Below are 19,675 nucleotides of genomic sequence, written 5' to 3'. Positions count from 1 at the left end.
TGATCAGTCAATGTTTTGTTTCCCCTCCAGTAGCTTTGATCAATCTTTATACTCATTTTATAGAATCATATACCGGAGGCAAGGTGCCATCTTATCTTAAAAGACATACAAGCTTTGAACTCGAGACTAGCTTCCTGTGAGGGTAACCCATTTTCATTGTGTGTAGCCTAGCCATACAGATCAGTGTGCCTGCGAGTACCTTTGTCAATGAAGCATTTTTAAAATGTGTGTGTGTATCTCAAGTGTACATCAACTTAAGGTACCATGGAGCTGTGTATTATTGTACGCGTCATACTATAAACATTTGCTCCACATCAGACTGGCCACACCCTCTCCTTGAGATATGAGCCACTCAGTTGCAGTTAGTGCTGCTATGACTGCCTTCACAGTCAATACACCTATTTGCCCCTGTCTACTTGACACTGTCAGTTGTTGGGGGGGTAGTTAGATGTGGTCTGGCTGGTAGATTATGGACAAGAGCCAGAGGCATGTCGTAAACAGTGGCAGGGCAAAGTCCCTATGATGTGTCATGTATAAATGCATCTTGCCAGTCTCGTCTTAAGAGATCTTAACAGCACAAGGAGTGGAGGGCAGCAAGGGCTGTAATGTTTGAACACAAATTAAAAGCCATTGTGAGAGTTTCAGGAGTGTTTTACAAGTTATGCCACATTGTGACAACACATCACTAAACATGAGAAACACTAGTGATAGACACCAGCAGAAGCACTCCGTAGTCTGTAAATAGACAACTGAAATAAATTCATCAAAGCAGAAATGTCAGTGGTGTAAATAGCATATTTTGTCTAGTGGCTAGTGAAAAGATGCAGTGTTGATTTTAGTCAACATGCTCCTTCTGTAAAGTCAGTGCTTCACTTGAGATGATCATCAACAATATTGCTCAAAGACCCTTTCTTCCAAGTAAACATTAAGTGCTGAAGATAAATCACCACTCATGGAGAAACTATAGAAATCCTACATGACCAACAAGCAAATTCTAGAAACTTGCTCATGTTTGCAGGGTTAAGGATTTGACTGACAGTGCGTCATTGACTAATGTAAAGTAATAGCCTAGGTGTTTAAGTTCCACTGTGTACAGGTAGGCTACAATTAGTTTTTACCCAACCTATCCAAATACTGGACTTCTTGTGGTTCTCAAACATTTACATATCAACTCTGCCACCTAGTGGGATGCATTATACAATCACTCAAGACAACTCATGTATTGTCTTTACGTGGAGAAAAATCTGCCAACACCACATTTATTGCATACAGTCTATACATTACCAGCTTACACAAATTACTTGAAGACCAAAGTATGAATTGGCCATGTACGAATTTCACTTATCAAAATATATTTTAACAGAACAGACCGGCCTAGTACAGAATGTGACAGTCCTAGTGGCTTAATTAAAGCTGGAGTCAAGCTACTGTACTTTTGTTTATAGACAATTAAGGGAAGTCTTTGGAATCATAAATAACTTGAGGCTAGGCCATGCTAGTCATTCTATTTCTATGGCTGGAACCAAACCTGCTAGATAAAGTCATTGATCTCCACAGACGTGAGGGTGACGTCATTGTATATACCCAGGTGTTTGATTGAGTCGAGGTCACGGATGCGGTGTTTGAACTCCAGGAGGTGTGAGCTATTCACTGCCACCCTGAACTCATTGTTAGTGCACATGATTTTCATCTGGAAAAACACAGGAACACAAACTCATTATGCAAAATCAAAGACTGTTGATATGAAATTAATGTCACTATACTGATCATACAACATTAATAAATAAACCTAAAATGACAACTGAAAAAAAAAATCGAATTAATATAGGGGTATCCAAGTCTGTCCAAAATGGCACCCTATTCCCTATATAGTGCACAACTAATTTTCAATGACCCTGACCATCATAGTTTCAGAACTGATTGGTTGACATGAAGTGAACAGGAATGTAGATCCCTCACCTCAAAGGGCTGGCCCTGAGTGAAGGGGAAGTGGTTGTGTCCTCTCTCCTCTTTGCCCCATTTATTGCCAATCAGACTGTTCCTCACAATAACTTTCTTGCCATGGTCATCAAAGCGAGGGTTAATGTGCATGGCAATGTCATTCCCTTTGGTCAGGTTCAATGTGAACCTAAAAGGAGATAGTATCATTACATTAGTCAAGATTATCCTGACATTTACATTAAAATAAGAGCATGGTAGCTTATGTGCCAGTCTGTGCTATAATGTCAAACAATTTAGTTTGGCTTGACAATGACCAACGGAGTTTAGCGCTCAATCAGATCTGTGACCAGGCAAATAACATGAAGCGAGGATTTTGGGATAGACACTAGTTAAACACATTTGTCTAAGTCAGACAACAGCATTATGTTTTATGAGGAATGCATGTTGTGCAAGCCATCTCATCAGCACTCAGATGTTTCCATGGTGATGTATGGGCTCCGAGACTGTGGCCATAGTTAGTGCTCTTGACTTTAGTGATTTGTGGTCGGTAATTATCTGGCATTGAATTCATATCATTTGTTCATACCTCACCCACTGTCATTACATGACTGAAAATGCAATCAGTTGAGAACTATAAATAATGTGTCAAGCTGCTCTGTTGGGATTAGGCTACTGTCTGCCAACCTTGATTATCTATGCAAATCCTCCCATTAGTCTCTTTTTACATCACGATACTTATGAGTCACATTCTGACAACAAAAAAAGGTCAACCGTATTTGATCCTTAGCTTGAGCGTAGCCTGGTTCCAAATTGGTTTGTGCCATCATTTTAACCCCTTGTCATGCCAGACATGTTTGATATGACAAGATTACACCGACAGACTGGTACCCCAGACTACAGTAGAAGAGGTTTGCAGGCAACATGTCAAGGTGGTATGCCAATCAAGTACCTATAATTGGCTACATGACTGAGATAGTAGTAACATTCAGAATCATAATGTGGAAATGACTGCAATGGAGATGTTCACAAGTCACCTAAATTATAACTATATTTTGATGTGAAAACTGACATTTTGGCATTGTGGTTAATTGTCCCGATAATGGTGATGACCATCTCATCATAGCATCCGTTTGGTAGGCTGTGAACATATGGCACTTTCTGTTGGGGAAACAAAATGGGTCCGTTAAGAAAAATAAACAATAAAAACTGCCATTTCATTCAGACAGGCTTACACAAATATCAGAGTAGAGGTCTTGATCGCTGTCTGCCATAACAATAATGAACCATAAGAACCTTGTCCTTTGTTTTTCAAAATCATCATAACCAATATCTTCAGGATTAAACGGCTTCCTTTACCAGTGAATGATGTTGAGGAGCAGTAGGTTGGCTAGGCTGCCCTGGCCATGTTGTCTGGCTGGGCGGTCCTCCCCCTGGTTGTCCGGGACAGGTTGGCTGGCTGGGCTGTACTCCACCTCCATATTGTTGCCCCGGCCATGAGGGTTGGGAAGGGTTTGGTTGTTGTCCAGGCCACATGGGGGTGGGCTGGCCTGGTTGCTGCTGACCAGGCCAAGCCGGTTGAACACCAGGCTGACCTGGCCATGTTGGTTGGTTGGGTTGTCCACCAGGCCACACGCCCCCACCACCCTGCTGGTTGTTCTGGCCTGGACAGCCCGGTCCACCACCCAGAGCATCTGACAGCTACAGGGGAGCAAGGGGAAGAAGGGGAAGAAGGGGGATGAGAGGATTGTGATGTGCACACATTTAATGTTTCAAGATGCCTCCCTGATTTATTTAAGATGCATGGATATTCCTGCACTAAACAAATGACAGAATTAAGAAAACTACTTACATTCATTTTATCTGAAAAAGATGGTGAGAAATGTGAATTGTATGTTTCAAATACTGCAACCGCAGGTCCTGGGAGAAAGTACACTTAAATGTTAGTTTACATTAAACTTTAGCCTTTAACTTTGTCCACCACCCAACTTACTCTTTGGAACCATACCAGTCTTCTCACATAGCTATGACAGATACACTGTGTACAAAAGATTTGCATGATAAACTGACTAGGTGAAAGCTATGATCCTTATTGATGTCACCGGTTATAGTCACTTCCGTGTAAATGAAGGGGAGGAGACAGGCTAAATGAGGATTTAAGTCATGAGACAAGGATTATACATCTATAAAAAAATAATCTGGGGGTTTGGAAATGCAGTTAAAGCTGCTTCACTCTTTAAAAAAAAGATTGCCCTCTGAATGGCACACAAACAAATGGGCAAGAAAATGTTTGATTGGGGTACAGTAGCTGCCAGGCACACCAGTTTGAGTGTCAAGTACTACAACGCTGCTGGGTTTTTCCACACTCAGTTTCCCATGTATCAATGTTCCACCACCCAAAGGACACCCAGCCAACTTGACAACTGTGGGAAGCATCCCTGTGGAACACTTGCAACTCCTTGTAGAGTCCATACCCCCAACAAATTGAGGCTGTTCTTAAGGGCAAAAGCTGTGCAACTATTAGGAAGGCATTCATAATGTTTTGTGCACTGTGTATACATTACTGATAAGAGTACCGCTTTCTGTACAGCATTGTAAGAATGATGTCATGTCAGACCATATCAAATGGGTTGCTAAATTCCAGTAACTTCCCCCAATTTCTCTTTTTTCCCCACCACTTCAGAAATCCTGGTTGGAAGACTCCTGGAATTATATCAATAAGCATGACATCTGGGAAGTCACAAACCAAGACTTCTCAAACCATGGATTTTTAGGAAGGTTACCAGCATTTTGCGACCCGAGACCCATCCTATCCTCACCCCACAAATGTCAGACCAGACCTACTTTGAGTCTGGAAATCTGGTTACCCAGACTATTCGCATTACAGTGAGGCGTGTAAATCAGCCTCACTGTAAGGTCTACACCAGTTGTATTCAGCACATGTGACAAATACAATTTTATTTGAAATGAGGTGCCATGTTTATTTCAGCAGACAAAGCCATAACACCCCCTGCACACATTCAATTCATTTCAAAGGTAAACCAGCCAAGGTATTCATGTCAATATACATTTCAAGATTAGCCTACTTTCTGGATTCTGCGTGTACAGCGTAGCCTAAAAATTACGATGAGGATTAGAGAAGGGAAGTCTCAACTCTACTTAAGAGTCCGAACAGGCTGTCACCATTACATAATCAGACTGAAAACAGTGTGAAGACAAGAACTGCAATAGAAAAACATGCACATGAAACAGAGCAACGGGATGTTGACAGATTAACAATCATTCAGTCAGAACTGCTAAGAGTTTAATGTGGAATGTTCAGTGCCTCATGGAAAGTTAGCATCCTGAGCGGTAAGTGTCTGTTAAAACCTCTCTAACCACCATTTGTTATACCATTTCGCATTGCCACTGATTAAAATAGGTAGACTCAGCATTATGACATATGTGCAAAGAAAATAGCATAGTGGGTCAAGTGCCACATCAACATTGAACCATGAGGCTAAATTTCTCAGCCATTTAGGTCCCGTACCTACCACTCTAAACAGTGTTTTCCAAACTCAGTCCTCAGGGGAAATCAGTATATCAATGCTGATGAATATCTCCATGCTCGAGTACAAGGAACTGACATATGAACACTGAATTCCTAGACCTACCTGTTGTGCTTTGATGTCACCACGCTGCTCCCTTCATATGGCAGACATATACTAGAATTGGAGAGGCTGTGTGTCAGGGCGTATTTATACAGGTTTTCCCCCAAGGCCATTCCTTTATTTCCCTAATCCCTATATGGGAGATCACACCCTAATGCAGGGTTCCCCAAATGGCGGCCCGCGCGCCCTATTTGGACCGTGGGTGATTTTATGAGGCCCCACAAGTTCTGTGCAAAAAATTGTAATGTTTTATTTTTTTATTTTTATTGCTGTATATAAAATACTGTATAAACACCAGCAAATCAGCTCCAAGTGATTTTAATTTTCGAAATCTGTTCCAAAGTATTCCCACGCATAATATAGAGATATGTGAATGTATACAAATATAAGCAAGGTTTGAAATTGTTATGTTTAGTCAAATATTATATCTGTTTGGGCTTCTTGTGGCCAATTTGCAGTCTACAAATAATTTGAAGTTAAGTTCTGACCCCGACCATCCTCTCAAGAAAAAAATAGTCCCGAGGCTGAAACTAGTTGAACTAGTTGATGATCCCTGCCCTACGAAGCAACTTTCCCACCTGCATGAAAAGTATGTACAACATGACACAGGTTTGCATGTGTTGATTTGAGAATGATGTTTTTATAGTACTGTACTGTACAACTATCAAATAATGGTAATGTGAGATTCTTACAGTTTTCTGTTCACTTTTTAGTTATGACGGAGACGTTTCCATGGAAAGTTTCTGTCTGTACACATGTTTTACACCTCTGGGAGGGTCTGTTTGCAGACAGCCCCAACCACAAAAGTCCAATGCATACAGTAGGTGGGGGAAAATACGGTCAGTTTCTATGGATTGTGGGTGTGGGTGCAGGAATGTTGTCAAGCAGACTTTTCTAATGTCTCCCTTGTTTGTAGAAGTCAAACAACAACCCACTCTGAGTGACAGATCTGTTCTGTGTTTACCATGGATACAGGGTGAGGTTTGTTAGCATTGTGATATATAGAATATTTATGTTTGTTACTAGGTGTGACGTTTATACCCATCTACAGCTAATCCCTTACCATTATCAAGGCATCACCAACGAACAACAGCAGACCTGTGAGAATGGGCAGGTTTAATTCAAACCAATCCTCAACATCATAAACCGAATTAATAGAACACAAGGGAACAAAGACGGAACAAGAACCAGGATTTGTCTAACATTCTGTTCCCCCTTCACATATTACTTTTAAGAATGAGCCCGGTGATGAATTAAACACTGTATGATGCAGGACCCCAACCCTGCAGCATCCATGCTATTCTTCTCAGTGTAGGAGTGGCAGGCAAAACTAACACATACTGTACCCACACATAACCATATTCTTTGAAGCGTTACATGAATACCCACTGATCTGATAGGAGTTTTTTTTTTTTACTTTCATACACAGACCAAAATCCCGCTAATTTAACATGCCTGCATTTTGATACCAGCTTTTTTCGTATATCTGAAAGTCATGATTGCTGCATTTTCAGACCCTGTAACCGAAACAGGTTTCAGGTCTGTGGGAAAAGTTCTCAGTGTTTTTGCAGGTAAATTCATTAACACTTCCATTGTTTAACACCTCACTAATTTGAACTGCACACAGCCCCCATGGTTTAACACCACCACCCACCTCTCTCAATTTGCCAGTCACCCACTGATATGTATAAAAGGGGTCTACTTGCAATAAGTGGTAAATAAAAGGCTGTTTGAAAGGGGGTCATATAAACATATATATTTTTATGCAGGTAACATAATTCTGTCTGAAATGGGTAAAAGAGTCTCACACTGTCTTCCTGTCAAGGCAAGGACTGATTTCAAGGTTTTACTGCTAACCTACAAAGCATTACATGGGCTTGCTCCTACCCATCTCTCTGATTTGGTCCTGCCGTACATACCTACACGTACACTACGTTCACAAGACGCAGGCCTCCTAGGCAGGGCTTTCTCCTATAGAGCTCCATTTTTATGGAATGGTCTGCCTACCCATATGAGAGACGCAAACTCGGTCTCACCCTTTAAGTCTTTACTGAAGACTCAGCTCTTCAGTGGGTCATATGATTGAGTGTAGTCTGGCCCAGGAGTATGAAGGTGAACGGAAAGGCTCTGGAGCAACGAACCGCCCTTGCTGTCTCTGCCTGGCCGGTTCCCCTCTTTCCACTGGGATTCTCTGCCTCTAACCCTATTACAGGGGCTGAGTCACTGGCTTACTAGGGCTCTTTCATACCGTCCCTAGGAGGGGTGCGTCACTTGAGTGGGTTGAGTCACTGATGTGATCTTCATGTCTGGGTTGGCGCCCCCCCCTTTGGGTTGTGCCGTGGCGGAGATCTTTGTGGGCTATACTCGGCCTTGTCTCAGGATGGTAAGTTGGTGGTTGAAGTGGTGTGGGGGCTCTCTAGTGGTGTGGGGGCTGTGCTTTGGCAAAGTGGGTGGGGTTATATCCTTCCTATTTGGCCCTGTCCGGGGGTGTCATCGGATGGGGCCACAGTGTCTCCTGACCCCTCCTGTCTCAGCCCCCAGTAGTTATGCTGCAGTAGTTCGTGTCGGGGGGCTGGGGTCAGTTTGTTATATTTGGAGTACTTCTCCTGTCCTATCCAGTGTCATGTGTGAATTTAAGTATGCTCTCTCCAATTCTCTCTTTCTTTCTCTCTCGGAGGACCTGAGCCCTAGGACCATGCCTCAGGACTACCTGACATGATGACTCCTTGCTGTCCCCAGTCCACCTGGCCGTGCTGCTGCTCCAGTTTCAACTGTCTGTGATTATTATTATTTGACCATTCTGGTCATTTATAAACATCTTGACCATGTTATGTTATAATCTCCACCCGGCACAGCCAGAAGAGGACTGGCCACCCCACATAGGCTGGTTCCTCTCTAGGTTTCTTCCTAGGTTTTGGCCTTTCTAGAGAGTTTTGCCTAGCCACCGTGCTTCTACACCTGCATTGCTTGCGGTTTGGGGTTTTAGGCTGGGTTTCTGTACAGCACTTTGAGATATCAGCTGATGTACGAAGGGCTATATAAATACATTTGATTTGATTTAATTCATTCATACAGTTGTTTGCTATTTCGCATCCTCTCCAGCACAGAGTTAAAGTTAAGTCTAAGTTCAGTCTAAAGTCCATTTTGGCAAGGGCTTTCTGCCTGCGGTGGGTTAGGTCTATAAACCTTGTCAATTATTTGAAGAGACACCCCTTGTTCATTAGTCCATACTTGTATGAAAGAACATCAGGCACTATTTAAATCAAAATATATTTCCTTTAAAAAAGGTAGACAGTTTACATTAATAAAACACATTGTACCAGACATGAATTTTTTTGCAAACATTGTCTATATTTCTCTTCATTCTGTCACACAAACAGAAAATCTGTAGGTGATGGAAGATAAATAAAGTAAAGTATGAACATTACAAGGGCACAAGGCAAGACCCAGGTGCAGACACAGGAGGCAGATGGTTGGAGTCTTAAATGTTTATTAATCCAAAAAGTGGTAAGCAAGAGAATGGTTGTGTACAGGCAAAAGGTCAAACCAGTTCAGAGTCCAGTAGGTACCGAAGGGTAGGCAGGCTCGAGGTCAGTGCAAGCAGAATGGTTAGACAGGCGGGAATGGAGTCCAGAACACAGGCAACGGTCAAAACCGGGAGGACTAGTGAAGAGGAAAAGGGGAAAAAACCACACTGGTTGACTTGACAAACATACAAGACAAACTGGCACAGAGAGACAGGAAACACAGGGATAAATACACTGGGGAAAATAAGCGACACCTGGAGGGGGTGGAGACAATCACAAGGACAGGTGAAACAGATCAGGGTGTGACAGACCGTCAACCAAAATGACTGACAACTGCTGTTCAATAACTGCACTAATAAAGTGTCCAAAATATCAAACGTAATGACCTTTATCCCTAAAATATACTTATTGACCTGGACACTTAACAGAAATACAATTTCCTGTCACAAGTAGCAAATTACATCTTGTGCCCTAAGACAGAACATTTCTGTTGCAGACAGGTTACATTTCAGAAAGATCAAGTTTGTCAGTGTTCTTGCACTGAGCCTGGCATTATGAGGGTGCATGATGAGGCCTCCATGACTAAACTCTCCACTGGGGCACTGGTGACAGGCACAGCCAAACCGGTCATTGCTACGTGCTTGAGCCTTGGAAAGTCTTTTGCATGGATTCTCCAAAAATCCAAGCAATCAACTTAATTTTCATCAGAAGATACTTGAATGTAAGCGAATAATCTCTGATCTGACATTACTTTGTCTCCTTTCTTCTTGCGGATCTTGTTGCGGTAGCCAGAGAACATTCTGGAGGTTTTGGCAGGTGGTTGTTCTTCACCACTACTGTTCTCCTTAACTGTGACTTTCCGTGCCTCAGCCAAACAAGGTGTGAATTTTTTTTAAATGTAATTTTAATAATGTATATGATCAAGAATATAACAGTATACATTTTTTTTAAAGTGACATAGAAAATGTTGCATGTTGCAATGCATTGTATCTACCAATCAGACTCCTTGAATTCAGCTTTATCTTCATGTGGTATGAGGACATAATGATCAAGCCAGAACAGGCAGAAAGACGGGTCCAGCAGCACAGCCATTATGTATTACATTGTCACCAAATGGAGGTTTTGTTGCCTGTCATCCGAGTGCTCAGTTCTGACATTCATGAACAGCCCCTGGAATCGGCGTTTGAGTGACCGCTGCAGTGCTTTTACTAGACTGACTAGGTGACGACTTGTGCTCAGTATACTCTGCAGATGATAGTGAGTGACAGTACAGAAGGAAGGGCAGCACTGAGTGTCACCACTTTCTCCCCCTGAGTAAGGTTGGAGGCCTGGTCAAAAGGGTCCAAAATGTCCACTAGCTCCAATAGCTGGCTCCATTCCCTTGGTGATAAGCAGAGCTCCTTGTGTCCTTGGGCCTCAAGTAGAGTATTGACTCTTTGTCGATTCAGATTGGTGACTGCTTTAACAAGCTGGAGGATGGAATTCCAGCTGATCGACACAGCAGCAGGGATAATACGATTGGCTCCGAACTCAGCTTCAAATACTTCTTTCAGACCACAGGTAGTAAGCTGCAAAGTTTAGTTACCTTAGCCATCACACTGTTTATGATTTTTGTTTCCTTTAGTCCATCTCTAATCACCAGTTGTAATGAACGGGGCAAAGCACTGTAAGCACTGCTGCCTGCTGTTGGTTTGGATAGCTTCAACATCAGCAATGTACACTTCACCAAATTCTTCACATAGGGTTATCCACATCATCATTCATTGCTTGCTTTGGGGAAACAAACTGTGAAGGCCTTTTTCATATTTACAGCATTATCACACATGATATAATCTAATTTATGTTTTATGCCAAAATGATCACATTACTTCAAATGTATCACTGATCATTTCCCCAGTGTGACCCTGTGAATCTATCACAGCTCAACAGAACTGACTACATTTAAGTCCGCTCTGAGTTTCTTCTCTTGCATGGCCATTACTCCCATGAAGCCCGTGAGGAGTTTGTTCCACCATTGGGGAGCCAGAGCAGCGAACAGTTTTGACTGGGCTGGGAACTGTACTTCCTCAGTGGAGGGAGGCGAGCATGGTGCTGTCAGTCCATATATCTAGTGACAGACACTGATTCTGTCTTCTCTAGGGCACTTTTGATTGTAGCCTCTTTGTTCAGTCTTAAGTCATGCAGGCGCCACTGACATGTAATTCCTAAAGTGAGGGTTGTCCACGAAGGACATAGGCAGGTTGCAGAAAATTATCAGGTCTTGGAGTATAGCCTCTTAAGGTCTTCTGCATGGGGTGGCCCTGGCTGTACACATGGACACCTGTGGTGGTCAAGAATGAGTCAATGCTGCTCTGTCCTTCTGTCCCTGTGCTGTCCACCTTTGCTTAGCAGAATTCAGTGAACCTGCAGATGAACAACACTAGCCACATAGTCTTCATTCGTGAAATGTGTGCCACACACACACCACGGAGTGTTTGGGCTGCACAGAGGCAGCAGTGAAGCCAAGCCTCTACACCTGCACCAATCTCACCCAAGCCTGAAAAGTTGCGCTCGGGAAATCTAAACACTGTGTCCATACGATTTGGAGGAACCACCACACACAAGCTTGTTAGCTTGTTAATAACTGAAAGCTAAAGTTAACTGCTATCTGACATAAGATTCCCGTAGATTCCCCACAGGGCACTAGTCAGATGTCTCCCTTCTCGTACATCATAGGCACAATTCTTTTTTACTGCTTTTCGGAGGGCGCAAACCTCTTCAGAAACAACTTATTTTTTCATCATAGTTGCCAGACAAATGTAATAAGTATTTTGCCATTTTAATAATTCCACCTAGACTAGTCCAATAACCTATTGTAATGAAACAGCAGGGAGCAGGTCTCGAACCCTCGACCTTCGAGCCCGAGGTCCGGCGCGCTATCGACTGGGGCGCAAAAGCATGCTTGTGCAGCAGAGTCAATTTCCGCCCTTATAAACCCAGGGTCTTTACACTACTCGCTCCTTTCAAAGAGCGCGTCCTCGCGCTAGCTTGCGTCTCTACATCTTACAAGTTGGACAGTCACTGGGTGGGACCCTGAGACTTTGTTTGTTCCCTCGGGGACGAGGGGCTTTGTGGTGGGGGGGCTGTGTAGCGACCCGCACAAACAGCTGTGTGTTATGTGTTAGGCTATTAGTGGGTTGTGTTGTACTTACCAGTGTTCTCGGTGTCCGACATGCCAATCAACCTGCTATCTGCCAATCACGGGAATGCCTGGAATGTTCTGATGCCGGGCATCCTGGCGGTTGGCGGACTGGCGTGGAGGGGGTTGGGCAGGGGGATGGAGCATTGGAAGTTAAGACCAGGTTTAGCCATTGTTCTCTCACTTACGTCTGGGCTCCAAGAGAAGGTCCCGGTTGGTTTGTAGGGTATCCTTCATTTATTTGGCGTGGGCTACGGCCAAACAGTAGCTTGTGTAAAGTTGGGTTAATAAACCGTCAATTCGTAAACTCAAGCCTCAGTCTGGACAATTGTTTAAAAAAACGTAATAGTTGTTCTTTGTGTTTACTAAGACGCTTCACTAGGTCAACAGTCAATGTGAAACCATGTCCGCTTAAAAAATAAACAGACATTTTTAAATATGACATGATTTCACATACTATGATAAACGATAGCTAACTTTTTCATGTTTTAACATAGTTAACCTATCGTTTATCTTAAGTTAACTTCTGCTTGCGTTGTAATGTTCCGATCTATATAGCAATAGCATACACAATGTCCGCTCAATCAAATAAGGACAAAGTGCAAATATGAGTAAGCACTATCCTCCCATTGAAATAGATACGTACTTGTCTGCATATTTTTTGCGGAACGCAGTCGTTCTAGAACGCTTTTCAGCCCTCTGTACTAAGCTACTTTCTCTGTGTTTACAACGCCGCCTGTTACATGTTATCTGACAGAATGCACAACAAAAACGTATCCCCACTACTGACTTGCACTGTTCACGAGTCTAAGTCAAGTCGCAAGTCATTTTCTTTGCGACTTAAGTGCGACTTGAGTCTGAGTGTCAGACTCGAGTTTCCATCTCTGGCGTTGTGCTCCTACTTTAGCAGCAATTTCCACAAGGTAGGCTACTCATACTGTAGCTAGGTGCACAGACACACGCATACGTGCAGGAACACACATGCACGTATCTCACTCACTCACACACAATCATAACAGTGTTATGCTTTGATGGCTGATATGATTGTAAGAATACCCACACACTGACTATCCAATGACCTGTCTGGGACTTATTTCTTCCTTACCCCAGTCACATTTTCTCTGGCAAACTCTTCAATTACACACCCTAGAAATAACTGTCATATGATTCAGATCAAACCAAATTCAATAAAAGGTTGATTTACCCAGAATGGTTTAAGAACCCACAACATTTCTGGGAATGTAACCAGTGTTGAGCCAGAGCTACCAATAGCCTAGCTCCTGCACCTTTTTTACTTACCCCATTTTGCAGGTTTTACAATAATGTCCTCATCTGCTTGCATGCGCGTTCCCTATCAAGGTGTTTTGGTTTTTCCCTTGTGCACTACGCTTTTCAGCGCGCTTACTATGCCACAGGTCAATATAGTCTACCAGTCAACTGTCTACACATTTTTTTTTTTTAATGTTACCTTTATTGAACTAGGCAAGACAGTTAAGAACAAATTCTTATTTTCAATGACAGCCTAGGAATAGTGGGTTAAAGTGCCTTTTCAGGGGCAGAACGAAAGATCGGGGATTTGAACTTGAAACCTTCCGGTTACTAGTCCAACGCTCTAAACACTAGGCTACCCTGCCGCCTAATAGTGACAGTTGTGCAGGGTTTCCAATTGTATTTCTCAACTGGTAATTGAAGCGCAGTTTCCATTCGCCATTCAAGTGCATACAGTGCATACAGTGCATTCGGAAGGTATTCAGGCATGTAATGGGTGCGTGTTGGTGGCAGGGAAGTCGGGCGCAGGAGAACGAACTTGGTATAAACGGAGTCGTTTAATAAATGCTCACAAAACTCCGAAAACCAAAATATACAAAATAATAAAAGTGGGTCCAACACCCGTCGCAACCCATGACATAACTTGCACATAACACTCAATCACCGACAAAGACATTAGGGGAAACAGAAAGTTAAATACAGAAAATGTAATTGATGGGATTGGAACCAGGTGTGAAGGAAGACAAGACAAAACCAATGGAAAATGAGAGGGACCGACCGACTTCGGCGGAATTCGTGACAAGGCCCCTTGACGTTTTCCACATTTTGTTACATTACAGCCTTATTCTAAAATTGGTTAAATCGTTTTTTTACCCTGATCAATCTACACACATGACCCCATAATGACAAAGCAAAAACAGTTTTTAAAAAATATAAAAAATTCAGCAAATTAAAAATAAATTTAAAAAAGGGAAATATAACATTTACATACAGTAAGTATTCAGACCCTTTACTCAGTACTTTGTTAAAGCAACGTTGGCAGCGATTACAGCCTCAATAATTATTGGGTATGATGCTACAAGCTTGGCACATCTGTATTTGGGGAGTTTCTCCCATTCTTCTATAAAGATCCTCTCAAGCTCTGCCGGGTAGGATGGGGAGTGTCGCTGCAAAGCTATTTTCAGGTCTCTCCAGAGATGTTTGATCGGGTTCAAGTCTGGGCTCTGGCTGGGCCCCTCAAGGACATTCAGAGACTTCTCCCGAAGCCACTACTTTGTTGTCTTGGCTGTGTGCTTAGGGTCATTGTCCAGTTGGAAGGTGAACCTTTGCCCCAGTCTGAGGTCCTGAGCGCTCTGGAGCAGGTTTGCTCCGTACATAACTAGTCTCACAGTCCCTGCCGCTGAAGAACATCCCCACAGCATGATTCTGCCACCACCATGCTTCACCGTAGGGATGGTGCCAGGTTTCCTCCAGATGTGATGCTTGGCGTTCAGGCCAAATAGTTCAATCTTGGTATCATGGTCTGCGTCCTTTAGGTGCCCTTTGACAAACTACAAGTGGGCTGTGCCTTTAACTGAGTGGCTTCCGTCTGGCCACTCTACCATGAAGGCCTGATTGGTGGAGTGCTGCAGAGATGGTTGTCATTCTAGAAGGTTCTCCCATCTCCACAGAGGAACTCTGGAGCTCTGTTAGATTGACCATCAGGTTCTTGGTCGCCTCCTTGACCAAGGTTCTTCTCCCCCAAATGTTCAGTTTGGCCGGCCAGTCAGCACTTGGAAAAGTCTTGGTGGTTCCAAACTTCTTCCATTTAAGAATGATGGAGGCCACTGTGTTCTTGGGGACCTTCAATGCTGCAGAATTGTTTTGGTATCCTTCCCAGATCTGTGCCTCGACACAATCCTGTCTTGAGCTCTGCGGACAATTTCTTCGACCCCATGGCTTGGTTTTTACTTTCATATGTACTGTCAACTGTGGGACCTTATATAGACAGGCGTCTGCTTTTCCAAATCATGTCCAATCAATGGAATTTATCACAGATGGACTCCAAGTTGTAGAAACATCTCAAGGATGATCAATGGAAACATGGTGAACCTGAGCTCAATTTCGAGTCTCATAGCAAAGGGTCTTATGTAAATAAGGTATTTCTGATTTTTAATTTTTAATAAATTAGCAAACAATTCATAACCTGTTTTATGATTTGTCATTATGGGATTTTGTGTGTATATTGATGAGGATATATATATATTTTATCTAATCCATTTTAGAATAATATTATATTATTATGAATACATAAATATTATGATCAGGGATGGGCAAAATTGTCAATATACAATTACAAAATACCATTAATGTCAATCTATCAAAATAAACTACAAAATGGTATTTTGTATTTTAAAATACAGAAATACATTTGCAAGTAGCCAGCTCTGAATAGCAACAACCTTCTCAGTAACGGTTACAGAAACGTTTTACTTACTATGACTGTGACATGTTGTTGTTTATCTACCTTAGTTGAATGCACTCTGGATGATCCAGGCGGCATCACATCACATCCGGCCAGGATTAGGAGTCCCATAGGGCGGCATACAATTGGCCCAACGTCATCCGGGTTTGGCGGGGTAGGTCATCATTGTAAATAAGAATTTGTTCTTAACTGACTTGCCTAGTTAAATAAAGGTTCAAATTAAATGTTTAAAAAGTGTCTGCTACATGACCAAAATGAAAATGTATGTGTGAAAATGCAAAGCACACTGGGTATTATTATTGCCATTGTTTCTTGGTCATGTCTAGATGGGATCCAGTTTAACCTAATTATCCTAACCATCACATTCATTCTCCTAATCTGATGCATAAATTCTCCTAAACCCACCACGAAAAGTCAATTTTGACAAAAGCTGTATCCCTTCTAGACAAAACCTTGTTTCGGGGCGGAGCTCATTAGAATAATACTCAGCATGTTTTGCAATTGTCAATGCAGGGTGAAAGGGGGAAACAAAATGATTAACCGCTTTTTAAAAAATGGTATTGAAAAGTATATTGTATTTTGAAAATACAAATTACATCTCTCTAAACTATCTTGTAACAAAATACATTGGAGTTTAGTTCAGCCCCGTTTAATAAAAATGACAAAATATTCAGAGGTAATTACAAGACATATTTAAAATATGTGTAATAGAAATACGGCCCATCTCTGATTATGATACATATTTACCTTTCTTCAAAGTAGCCTGAACAAAATAAGATCAAACATGAAGGCAATTATTTTATAAAGACTTCCCTATGCCATTGAAACCAGTAGTCTATTTATCTAAATATTCTATTGGTTTTCAAATTAACTTTCTTGCTTTGTCCATTATCCAAAAGGCACAATCCTAGTCATATTAGCAACCCATGCTAGTAGTTGCATCTTTATATCTCCACTCTTTCTGGATTTCTAAGGGATATTTTATATTTTCATCTCTGTCTCATGAAACCGCTCGCATGTGCAGTGCACTTTTGACAAAGTCCTTTCCATAATTGCATTATGGAACGAACATTTGTGTGTAGCTTACTGCATTGTGCACATTGCTGCGCTTATAACTTGAATAAATAGTTTATAAAAATGTCAAGGTAAACGTTCTAATCTGTTGCATCAGCCTCATTGCTTTATTTAATGTAGTCTAGGCCTACTGGTTGTGTGAATTTGGGATCTATAGTCCCACAACTGTCCGAGAGTTTGTTTGGACTAGGCTATTTCTTTTTTGCACAGAACGACAAGCTGCACTGTTAGCTGTTTTTGTAATTGTATCAGCAACTTACAGTATTGATCAACAGCATGATAGTGTATAAACTGAATACGGTAGATTACTGTAGAATGCACAGCAAAATACCATAATTGTGCTTTAAATCAAATAAAATGTATTTATATAACCCTTCTTACATCAGCTGATATCTCAAAGTACTGTACAGAAACCCAGCCTAAAACCCCAAACAGCAAGCAATGCAGGTGTAGAAGCACGGTGGCTAGGAAAAACTCCCTAGAAAGACCAAAACCTAGGAAGAAACCTAGAGAAGAACCAGGCTATGAGGGGTGGCCAGTCCTCTTCTGGCTGTGCCGGGTGGAGATTATAACAGAACATGGCCAAGCTGTTTAAATCTTCATAAATGACCAGCATGGTCAAATAATAATAATCACAGTAGTTGTCGAGGGTGCAGCAAGGCAGCACCTCAGGAGTAAATGTCAGTTGGCTTTTCATAGACCATCATTAGGAGTATCTCTACCGCTCCTGCTGTCTCTAAAGAGTTGAAAACAGCAGGTCTGGGACAGGTAGCACGTCTGGTGAACAGGTCAGGGTTCCATATCCGCAGGCAGAACAGTTGAAACTGGAGCAGCAGCACGGCCAGGTGGTACAGTATTAATTCATACATTTTCAGTATTAATTATGCTGCATTGTAGGAAAATGTTGTGGGCGTGGAAAGAGTCTCTGACTCATTAACATATTTTAAGAGGCTGTATTTGTTGCACCCATGAGTTAGAATGCTGTACCCACAGAAAACGGTAATATACTGTAGTTTAGGAATTATACGAAGATGACGTTAGAACTAGAAAGAGTTCAGAAGCGGAGGGACTTACCATGTCTCCCAAGGGCTTCGCATGTCTCTCAAGGGGGGACTAAAAAGATTTTGGCTTGAAAAAGTAATATTTTCAAAAGGAGTAAGGTAATTGGTTAAAGGAGGAGGATCTGAGGGAAAGAGGAAGGAGGTTGAAAATACTAAGGGAGGCAGAGGATAGGTTTGAATCTGTTGAAGCTAGCAATAACAAGGGAGAAGGTATGTCGAGGAAGATTGGTGTCAAGTTCAAACAGTGTAACCCTGACGCCAGTTTGAGTTCTGGAGGTGAAATGGAAGGGGTAGAAAGTGTTGTGAGGAGCTCCGAGCCCGAGCCTTGCATTGATGGACATGGTTGTGATAAAGATATGTTTGGTCCAGTGGGAGTGAGATCTTGGCGGATCCATGGGTGGTTTCAGGTTGGGTGGAAAATATGGTGGGTGCTGTTGAGTCGGTGAAGGTAGCCTGAAGTTGAAATTGAAAGGGGGAATTTCTGGGGTAGAGTTAAGTGTGGAGGTGGAGGGGGAGCAATTGAAGTTGAAGATTCCTGTTGTTTGTGACGCCCGCTGCTTGGTGCGACCAAACTCAGTGGTGAGCGTGGTGAAACAGAGGAGTCACTATCAGTCCTTTTGAGTTTTGAGTCAGAGTCTTTAGTCTTTACCCGACAAGGTTATGTTAGGATATATCAGTTATCCTGTTTGTGGCGAATCCACTGCGCTGTGTCAGATGCAACGTTTATGGGCATGGGACATGGGACAGAGAAATGTGTCGTTTCGGTGGAAAAATGTCTATGTCAACTGTAGGGGTGTCCATGTTGCTGGGAATCGGAGGTGTCCGTTGTGAGAGAGGCAGGTTGAGGTGGCCGGGTCAGAGTAGTGCAGAAGATGTCTTATGCTGAGGCAGTGAAGAAAGTGAAGGAGGGTACATAAAGGGTGAGGGATTCTTAGATGATCCCTGTGAATACTAGATCAGTGCCAGGACAGCGGGAGAGAGGGATACCTGTTTCAGTAGGTTGGCTTCTTAGCGATTATAGCAATGGTTATCAACTGTACCGCAAAGTTGGAATGTAAGTCACAGTAAATAGATGTTTAGGTGGCAGCTGCAGAGAAGTATTTGGGCGTACGAGATTTGACTTCAGAAGAGATACAGGGTGTGTTGAGTGGTACTGTCCTGTCCTCTCAGGCTGTTGGCCTGGGGTAGAATCAGATAGGGTAAATATAGTGGAATAAGGTGATGGGTTTTAATGAGTGTAGGGTTAGTTGGTAAGGTATTTTTCCCTTTTCCCATTTTGTATCATAAACTGTAATGCATTTATACTATAGTTCAGTTGGGGGGCGATAATGCAACCGCCGTTAAACCTCACCGAAACCTTGTTATGAAACTCTACAGTAACTTACTGGCCAATTGCTGCCAGTAATTTACCGTAGTTCAAAAGTACTACATTTTTTGGAGCACCAAAAACCTTTTGAACACTAGTGGGCCATGGGCTCCACAAAGTGACGAAAGCATTCCACAGCGAAGCTGGC

General features: G+C 42.4%; 1 protein-coding gene across 2 annotated transcripts; it reads right to left on the bottom strand.

Moving 5' to 3' along the window:
• Positions 1–1,220: 1,220 nt before the first annotated feature.
• Positions 1,221–13,657, bottom strand: lgals3b (lectin, galactoside binding soluble 3b). Of its 2 annotated transcripts, none has more exons than XM_052486455.1 (6): positions 13,593–13,657; positions 3,791–3,858; positions 3,298–3,639; positions 3,011–3,099; positions 1,960–2,128; positions 1,221–1,690 (listed from the first exon to the last, which is right to left on the bottom strand). In XM_052486455.1, the coding sequence occupies exons 1-6, from the start codon at positions 13,633–13,635 to the stop codon at positions 1,532–1,534; spliced, it is 870 nt and encodes a 289-aa protein (XP_052342415.1). In that variant the 5' UTR covers positions 13,636–13,657; the 3' UTR covers positions 1,221–1,531. The 2 variants fall into 2 exon arrangements, with proteins under 2 accessions (XP_052342415.1, XP_035599233.1); XM_035743340.1 differs by lacking the exon at positions 13,593–13,657 and adding an exon at positions 5,592–5,693.
• Between the last annotated feature and the right edge of the window lie 6,018 nt (positions 13,658–19,675).

The sequence above is a fragment of the Oncorhynchus keta genome, chromosome 29, assembly GCF_023373465.1.
Source record: "Oncorhynchus keta strain PuntledgeMale-10-30-2019 chromosome 29, Oket_V2, whole genome shotgun sequence".
NCBI classification, from domain to species: domain Eukaryota; kingdom Metazoa; phylum Chordata; class Actinopteri; order Salmoniformes; family Salmonidae; genus Oncorhynchus; species Oncorhynchus keta.
This window is presented reverse-complemented; position numbering and strand designations above follow the sequence as displayed.

Excerpts from the sequence above, each read along its gene's own strand:
- lgals3b (XM_052486455.1), bottom strand. The coding sequence starts at position 13,635 with ATGCAAGCAGATGAGGACATTATTGTAAAACCTGCAAAATGGG. Across the intron at positions 3,640-3,790 it reads CTTTTTCAGATAAAATGAAT|CTGTCAGATGCTCTGGGTGG; the intron begins GTAAGTAGTTTT and ends GCTCCCCTGTAG. Across the intron at positions 2,129-3,010 it reads ATTAACCACAATGCCAAAAT|GTTCACATTGAACCTGACCA; the intron begins GTCAGTTTTCAC and ends ATCTCCTTTTAG.